Source organism: Bombus bifarius, unplaced genomic scaffold, assembly GCF_011952205.1.
Source record: "Bombus bifarius isolate JDL3187 unplaced genomic scaffold, Bbif_JDL3187 scf7180000007984, whole genome shotgun sequence".
Taxonomy (NCBI): Eukaryota; Metazoa; Arthropoda; class Insecta; order Hymenoptera; family Apidae; genus Bombus; species Bombus bifarius.
Genome location: NW_022884367.1, coordinates 675,761 through 685,494, shown reverse-complemented (window position 1 = coordinate 685,494; position 9,734 = coordinate 675,761). Strand labels below are relative to the sequence as shown.

Genomic DNA, 9,734 nt, shown 5'->3' with positions numbered 1-9,734 from the left:
AAGATCTGGATCATTTTCAATTTAGAATCCTGAAAAGTTTCTTTCTACGATATTCGTTTTGGTATTACTAAATCACGAAACAGTCGAAGAATTGAATATATCTTCTTTGAAAATTTGTATCTGTTTTAGCTATGAACGCAAAGTGCTCTCAAACGACAGTAGTATTTCCAGATGGTCCACAAATTCTTGAGGAAAAAAGAGAAGCTCGAACGCACGAAAGCTTTCAATACTGAAGCTTCGTTACTTTCAACCTGTGCGTATCTATTGAACATTTTTTCACTCGCGTCCTTTTAAGATTCTCTAGAAATTCGGACTTATATGAAATCTGGAAGATTCCGGATTTCCAATATCTTCTTTGTCGTTAGTTAAAGGACGAAACTTTCGAGGTTCTACAATTTCCAGATCCGTAAACTTTTCAAATGGTTGATGAATCGAATGTAAAAGCACAATTTGAATGTAGAAACGTTGAGAGAATTTTCTTGCAAGAACTAAAGCAAAAGTCCTGGAAAATTAGAGAAGTTCTCCGTCACTTGTGTGACTTGCTTTTCGATAATTTCAAATATCTCAAATGCAACCAGAAGTGATCCATTTTAAAAGCAGATCGATGCTTCGCAACGCTTTGAAAGCAACTTAAATTATTCCAAACTATCCGCTATTCTAGATTGCACTGATAAACTATTATATTTAACCCATAACTGCTACGTTGATATAGAAACTCTACGCGAGTTCACTAGTTGTGAACTGCTCTGTTGTTAAGTTGTGAACTTAAATAAAAATTTAAATTTTATATTCTTGTAGGCTATAAATAAATATAAAATCCAATATCGTAATATTTTTAATTAATCGACATCGTAAATGTAACATTGTAATATCGTAAATAATGTAAAAATATAAATAGCTTTAATGTTACACGGTTTGTAATTATTAATAAATTAGTAACCGAAGGTTAGCGACACTCAGTGTCATTTGTTACTTGAAAACAAAATTACGACGATATTTACAACATTCGAAATATCGCGTTATCTTACGTAGCAGTTAAGGGTTGATCATCCCTCAATCGCAATCGAATGATCTTAAAAATGAATTGTCATTCGTCTAAACTGCATTCTTTTGAAAATCATATAATTTAAAATTTCTGTCTTATTCTAAATACCAAATTGATCCGGTTAATACAATAAATAATCGCTGACAGATTACTCAAGCGTCTTGGTCGCCATGAAAGGTCGTCCTTGTCGAGATTCGTGAACGTTGGTGATCATCATCATCGACGTACGGCCCAACCGATGGTATAATTGCGGGAAGACCTTCCCGTGCGGTGTAGACGATCTGTGGAAAAAAGTCGCCCATCGATGGCCTTGTGTGAGAACATGTGACCAAGCTTGCTGATCTGGGATCCTCGAGTCCACTGAATCGATCGATCATTTGACGAAAAACACGGCGATTGCGTTTCTTTTCGAAGAAAATTCGACGTATCGTTATTTATATAATTGTGTCATGGAGAACGTGGCTGTTGCAATATAAGGCAGAATTTGTTTAAAAGATTTCAACGTGGAGAAAACGGAATTTGAAAATTCATTGGATACTCTTGATTAACCTCGATTAACTAAAATTAGAAGTCAAGTATTTATTAATTATTTTTAACAGTGAACGAAGATAATGAATATTATAGAAACTAACGATTTTTTTTTTAACAAGTAAAAATATTGGAAAAAGTCTTCCTTCTTCTAAAAATCCAACAAGTTAAGATCTTTAAACTTGATTTTCCAAAGAATAAAAGTCATATTATGTCGTATTGAAGGATTCTTGTCCGGTATGAAATCACTATTTTCATTTATATCGCTTGTTTCAGGAAACCACTTCGTATCACGAAGATACTTTTCAAATAGTTGGAAGAGATTACAGGAGGATATTTTTGAACGTGGGGAAACGTTGAGTATTTTAAACAGTTGTTGAAGTGGAGGATAATGCATCGAGGATTTCGAACGAGACTAAATGACTTACGGAGCAGATAATATTGAACTAAATGGGAAAGGAGGTTTTTAGAAAGGTAAGTTCTAAAAATAATTTTTACTGAGCAAATAGCTTTTTTGCATTCGGTCTCTTTAAATGAATAATCGAACGGTAATTTCAAAGTAGAGCAGCATATGGTCCCAATTGAAGAAAGTAACAATTATTATTTTAAGTGTGCTTCGAGGAGCTTGAAGCTTCTTTAAAAATAACCTCTTCTCATTTATTTATTCGGTTCACGACATATGAAACTCGCATATTTTAAGCGATAATGGGGTCAGAATGCACATATAGATCGATGTAACATTCTTGAATAATTTAAAACTTCTCAAACTGCGAGATTAAAGGTACGAGCAATAAAGGAAAATTTGTTCTAAGGCAGAAAGAATTAGAGTTAAAATATAAAGCAATTTAGCCTCGACATTCTTTTGAATATAACATCGCTTGGCTGCAACAATTCTCCAGATAGAACTGTCTTGAATTATTTCGATTGGAGTCGTTCTCTAGACGCGAATTTCACTGGAGACGTTGTCGTGGAAATGTCCTGCTTCTGCATTCAATTGCATGTGATCTAAGTAATGATAAACACCGATAATGGAAAATTCACGGCGAATAATTTACTTAGTGTATCTAACTGGATTCTTAGCTGGATTCGTTTCTCGATTATAGAAAAGATATAAATTAATTCGAGTTTTAAGAAATGCGAGTAGCAGGTACTTTTAACGCAAACACGACGATTAAGGATTAAAAATTACTTGTAAAAAAGAGCTTCAAAAAATTTTACAGGAACTAATTTTCTTAAAATAATTGAAACTTTGAGAATTTCATTGAAATATATTGTGTAACTGTATACTAATATTACGCGTATAATATTAAGAACAAAGTATTTCTACCTTTAATTTACGTTCAAAAAATTTCTTTTCGCTAAATAATGTAACTTTCAGATATGGAAAATCTTGCTAGCTCGGAATAAATCGAGGCAAGCTCTTTTTTCCACTTTCAGGAAATGTTTCCCTCTTAGGAAACAGGGATGTTCTACATGTGTATTGAATCGTAACATCTAATGAACACGTGTTTGCTTGAAAGCACTTCCTGAGTTTTAAAATGTGCACTTAAGAATATATAAATAGGAACGGTCTGTATTTCAATTAGCTAGTTCCTGAAAAAGAATCATCGTTCTTGCAATCGGAAGCTTAAAGTTTACATTCACAGTAAAATCCATAAACCAGCTACCCTCCGTTACTTGTTATACAAATTAACGTAAAACTAACACTCAATAGGAGACAAATTCTACAACGTTTCTTTACTATTTCTGAAGTTTAAACTATTTGTTGTTGTTTTTAAATATTCCAAGTATTCCTAGACAAATATAAATCAAGTTGAAGATAAATACTCCATCGAGTACAAACTATAGAAACCTTCTTCTTATTTGGCTTTCTTTCCTTAATCTTTTGACAATTTATTTCCAATAAATTTCATCGAAGATTACCTCAAGATCGTTAACTTTTTCTCAGATGTAGCGAACATCTTCAGGTGAGCACAGATTAGATAGCAAACATGTTATAGATTATGACATATTATTATATGATTATGATTATATGATAGTAAACATTAGATAGCAAGCAGATAGATAACAAATATTCCCAAAATATACCTAAATAGCATTTTCAAATATCTAACACATTTTTAAACAGACGCAAACCAATTTAAATACTCGATCGACTATACTTTCCAATTCTTCAAATATAATTCAAGCGCAATGGAAGGATCCATCAACTCCCCGAATATCCCTAAATACGTTCTTGAACGCGAATAACAGTTTTCACGCTTTCTGTCGCTTAACGTCAACGACATCGAAATTTCAAAGGTTCATCGAAACGATAATTGTGCACGAGATCCGCGAGTTACAAACAGCGACGAGAGCGTAATGAATGATTTAAATTCCAGCGAGCTATGCTCGCGTTCAACCTCGATTCGTAGCTCGCGGAGATATAAATGGACGCGGAGGACTCTGAAGCCGAGGAAGATCAAAGCGACGCGACGCGACAGGGACAAAGCACGAAACGTGAAAAAACCGTGGCCACAGAAAAATGTCGGCCGACAGTTTGCAGTGACAGCATCTTTCGGAGGGATAATCCCAGCGGATACAGTATTCTCTTTTATTCCGTGACGCACGCGATTCCTAAAGTTTCAGTAATTAACGCGAACGGTTGTACGCCAGCCAACGTTTGTTTCACCGTGAAAATCTTCGGTTTTGAAAGGCTTAGGCTGTCCCTGCTGTTGTGCGGGAAAATTTCGTCGGAAAAAGTTACGAATAAGTTGAAACGATGGCGAAAGTCGACGATTGGAATATAATTCTAAAGGATAGTTTATTGAAGAATGTGAATATGAAAAGTGTGTGGCGTTTCTTGTGTTGGAAAATGGAAATATTAATACATTCTTTTTGTTTCTCTTTTTTTGTTAATTGAGATTTCGCGAAAATAATAGAAATAGAAATTTTGTTAATAAAGATGTTACATCGAATTTTCATATATTATATATTATATATTATTATACAGATAGTTAATATCTAAATATTAGTATAAGAAGCCTTTGATTTTCTTTCAACAGATTAGAGAATAAATTAAAATTTTAAAGTGTCTTTATTATTTTCTGGTATATAATGTGTTTCATAGAAAGAAAATAATGATAAGTAGTGGAGAGTAAAGTTACCTTTTAAGAATGTAAAGCATATAGAGAGATTACAGCTAGATTACAAAATCATGCAACGTGTCTGTATGATAGATACAGATAGATAGGAAGAGATTATACAATAAAAATATATAGATTATATAAAAAAAAAGGATTGATTAGGAGATTATACAATCTATGTGTATTTATCTCGCTGTTCATTATCTTATTACGTAAAATGTTTGTATAACTGTGCATTTTATACACACAGATTGTAGAAAAGTTAATTCAAATTTAACTCGTCGAACATAATTTAGAAAATGAAAATAATTATATTTGCTACTGTTTCAGTTCCATATCGAAACGTATGTACCTGCTTTGAAAAAGAAGAAATCAATACGTATTTAAACCTAAACAATAAGTGTTTAAGTGTTTCATTTTGTAAAAAGAAATGTGATAATAATATCTGTATTTCCAATAAGAATATTGCAGACAATGTAGAGGATTTCGAAATCGACGATTATCTTTGATAATTCACGCACGTTTTATCGTATTTAAATAAATACGATTTCTGCCTATAAAAATAAATACTTTTTCTTAAAAGGAAATTTATATCGAATATTTGTATTATAATTGTACTTATGTATATACATTTGTCAAATGTAGCGAATCGTTCTGAAATTTATTTGCGCTGAACGAAAATTAAAATTGAGGAAAAAGGACATCGGGTATCGAAGATTAATTATACGAAATATATTGCTCGAACTAGAAAATAATTTATCAAGGCTTTATCTTCGCGACACGCTTCGAAATTCCAGCACGGACGCATAAAAATTTCAAATTTTTCTTATACTTGGAAAACGGCTCTCCGATCGTGTAAACCAGCAAACAAATTACAACTTCGACGGAAATTACTATCTGGGATGTGCAAGCGTGGTACGCGCATTTTTAACGTGTCACCAACGTTTTCAACGATCTCGATAAGCAAAAAAGGTCTCCGTGCCGTTGGCAAATCGATTCTATCGGCGAGCGACGCGTTATTATGCAGAATATTGTTTAAAGTGCAAACACTGGCTCGGCCTGTATGCATTGGATGCAACATGTATTAATTAAAATCAGCCAGTCGTGACAATTTTAGGGAGAATCGATGAAACATTATGAACATTTGCTCCAGTTGAATTACTATTTTCGAGAATATATTCAAAGCAGAGTTATACTGATTGAACAACATAACGTTGATTTTTATCGAATATTTTACGATCTTTCTGTCTATCTAAAGGAAGCTGAAATAATTTATGTATTCGTATAATGTAACGAAAAAATTGTCACACTGATAAACATCCATCTATAGCACATTCGATGCGTTATATACAATTTTTTATTTTTTCTTTGTCTTTTAAAAAGTACGATATTTATTTACCTTTTATTTATGCACAGCGACTACAAAAAGTATCTACATACTATTGTATTTATTATAGCATTTACGTACTAATTAACACCAAATATATTATATTTCGTATCAGATAGTAGTATTTTCAGGATTACAAAAATTTTATGTTATGAACGTACGAGTAAAATTGATATTATAACGTAAAACCTGATTGGAGAATACAGCTACTATATGCAAATAGTTTTTACAGCTATTTTTACTCTTACGCCTGAGGTGGTGTCACTGAAGCAAAATTTGCTTTTTTTATATATATATAATTCTTAATTATTATTTTTAAATAATTATTAATTATTATTATATAAATAATTTTTAATTTCACGATCCCTAAAAAAGAAAAAACGAATTTTTAGTTTGACGATTCTTGAAAAGCGTACTTCTAGTTTGAAGTAGCAGTTTCCTCTTCCGATCTGGTCATAAATCAAAATTTGCGTTTCAAAACAGGGAATAATATGTAAAATTTTCAAACGAAAGCTACCAGTTATTGAAACATTTTAGTATTTGCAGTTAACAAAATATTTTCCTCCAAAATTATACAAACATCTATACATAAATAGAAAAATCTTATTTTTTTATCTTAATTAAATTGAAGCTGTGAGAACTACAAATATAATGCGATATATCAAACTTTTAATTCAATTTCATTAATAAAATTTTTCTTTGGAAAAAGCAATTACATTATATCGAACGCGAGTCACACGAAAAAATCTATCATATTACGAAAGGATTTCAGCTGGAAACCACAACAGTGACAGCGTCAATATGCGAACAACATTGATATTTGATATTTAAACAGCAAACTGTGGTTCCGCGTATTGCTTTTACAAACACAGTCTTGATTTTAGTCCGGTGTAAACGAAACTGACAGATTTCATGAATAAACTGTTTGTTATTCGACGACGATAAATGCATCAATTTTCAGCATTTCACCTCGAATCACATACCCTCCGACATTCTGTCTCGTCATCTTCCTCCTTCAAAATTTTTGACGTTTGCTTTCGAGAAAATAGTTCAGCCAATATTTTACGGTATTAATTTTAAACAACATACGGATCGCTATGTTAGAGGAAATACAGGATAATAAGTAAAAAACTACAATTACGATTTTATTTTATTTATATAGAAAATATCGCCGTTTATAAAATAAAAAAGTGTTAAAAAGTAATTAAAACGAACAAGGAAAGTGTTATTACGTATTCCTAGGTAAATGCAATGTATTAAATTTGAAAGACTAATTAACACGTTCGAAATTATACAATGCAGCAATTGCAATATCATTTTTTGCAAAAATTCGACTGCAATAAATTCCCAATAATACGTATCATCAAAAAACGGAGTCGAAAGTCGTTGGAAATGGAAAAAAACAAATTCAGGTTGACGCGAATGGTAAAATTTGTCCGTCGATTTCCGAAACATTTCCGTTGATTTCTCATCAGGATGCCACCGTTGAAAGGGAGGGCCATTTTTTCTCCACAAATCATGAGGAATCGCGAACGACTATCGTATGGAAAACTTTCGGTAGAAATCAGATTTATCGGTGTGCCGTAATTTTTTTACAGAATAGGAGCGGCTGTGTCTGCCAGCGGGAGATAAATGAAACGCAGCCACGAAAAGTTTCGCGATCTGAATGGCGCATCCCGAATGTAGTCAAAAAGTATTTCGAGTATCGATCCACCGTTAGAACAGTAGCAGAATCGATGCGTGACTACCTTTCTTCTGAAATTACACAATTCAAACCTCCATAGAGGAATTAAACTAAAAATTCACTTCTCCAAATTCCTTCCACCGAATCGTAATTTTTATCGGGAAGCATATAAAACATTTGACTTAACAGAATTCGCACAATGTAACGGAGACATTAACGATCACTTACGAAGTGAAAATATCACATCATAGAATTCTCATCATAGAAGCAGAATATTAATAACTAATTGATCAGTGATGAAAATCGTGGAAGGTTTAATGAAAGTTCGTGATAATTTGTCAAGCTTGTCTCTTCTTTTCTAAGTGTCCTAATTCTTACGAACGAAGGTGTACCTGACTTGATAGTTTTATTTCCGTATCGAAACTATAATAAAAATGTCTAAATATCCATTGGAAGTATTACCAAACCAATATATCGAAAAATTGCATATAAAACCAATGTATCTACCTAAAGGCCGTAACACCAATCCATCGATAAAATCTTCTTAGAAACAGAAACCCAACGAAACGTCTTACGTGTCCTTTATAAAATCATCGTTTACGCAACCGACTAACCAGATTCTCCGGGGGAAAAGCCACAATTTTCAAGAGGATATTCTATTAGCGAGTGTTTGTCAGCGAAGCCCGCGATGTCGTTTTACGCGGTTGCAACTGTACGCGTAATGATAAAGGGGGTGAGAGGTGGCGAATTCGGAAGCAAGCCGGACGAGAGAAAAGGCTCGTTTCACGGGACATTAAATTCCGACGTGGCACGTCCACTCGCGGATATATTCCTAAAAGGTTGTTGCGTCTAGGAAAACGCGAACACGAAGGAAAAATGGATGAAGAGAAAATAGCTGGGTGAAATTGGTGGAAGTTTCTCCCTGGCTGAGCGAGAGGATGAAACCCAGTGACGTGTCAATCGAGTGTGAAACGTTCGACTTCGTGATTCGAAGAAGTTTTCTTCTCTTCTCGTTTGCATTACGTCACCGGGCGAATCCGGTTGCCTGGAATCGTGAAACGCTTCCGTCGACGATCAACGTCGTCCGTGCGCATCGCTGCTTCAGTTTCGATGGCTGTTTGCAACCGATTTCCCACGCGAAAATAGTTCCTTCATTGGTCATCGTTTGAATTTCCAGGGCAGGGAAATCTTCGCTTGCACGGGACGAGTTCGATTGGTTCGCTTGGAAAGGACTTACGATGGGATTGCCGACGCCAGGATCGTTTACTTTTCGGGCTGTCTTTGGAGCTTGTAATAAACGTGAGTGGAATTGTAGAATTTGATGAGAGTTTGGGTAGAATTGTATTATTGTTCGAAAATTGTTCACCCGTATTGATTGGTGCTTGATCGACTAAGTTTCTTCGGCACAACGAAACTAATACCATTAGAGAAATATCACAAGCTGTGATCAGCGGCAATACATTTTTCTTGCGTAAGAGGAACGAGAAAGTTTGATAAATAATTCGTTTAACAATTTTTTACCTTTCAGAAATTGTTCGTGTTCGTTAACTGGTTAAATTTTGGGATAGAAATTCTACTGGTGTGACAATTGGGAACAATCGAGCTTCTAAAGTTCTCCATAGAATAACTATATTAACATACGACAAAACATGACAAGTCGTGGGTAAGAAACTAAAAAAAAAAAAGAGAGAAAAAAGAAAAAATGATGTATCATATACTTTTAAAGTCAAAGATAAAACAACGCTATATTAATAATGGTATATTATCGAACGTGTTTTAATATTTAAACAATAAATTACGAATAATATCGAGTCGAGTTTAATAAAATTTTGATACACCTTAATTACAATTGAAACTGATTGAATCTGACCGAATAAAATCTGCGTTCAAACGAATAAGTGTATGAAATCGAATGAATTGCACTTTATTTTCCTAACGATATTGAAATCAACATTCAGCTTGATT

At 33.5% G+C, this 9,734-nt stretch overlaps 1 protein-coding gene across 4 annotated transcripts in view; it reads right to left on the bottom strand.

The window, feature by feature from the left end:
* Positions 1–1,084: 1,084 nt before the first annotated feature.
* LOC117204947 (tropomodulin) overlaps positions 1,085–9,734 on the bottom strand; it is a 115,760-nt gene continuing 107,110 nt past the window's right edge. For all 4 annotated transcript variants that reach the window (XR_004487160.1, XR_004487161.1, XM_033442881.1 and 1 more), the window contains one exon: positions 1,085–1,326. Coding sequence is in view for 1 of the 4 variants with exons in the window: in XM_033442881.1 (XP_033298772.1) it covers positions 1,262–1,326 (65 nt within the window). In the remaining 3 variants the exon portion in view is untranslated. The remainder of the gene's footprint in view (positions 1,327–9,734) is intronic.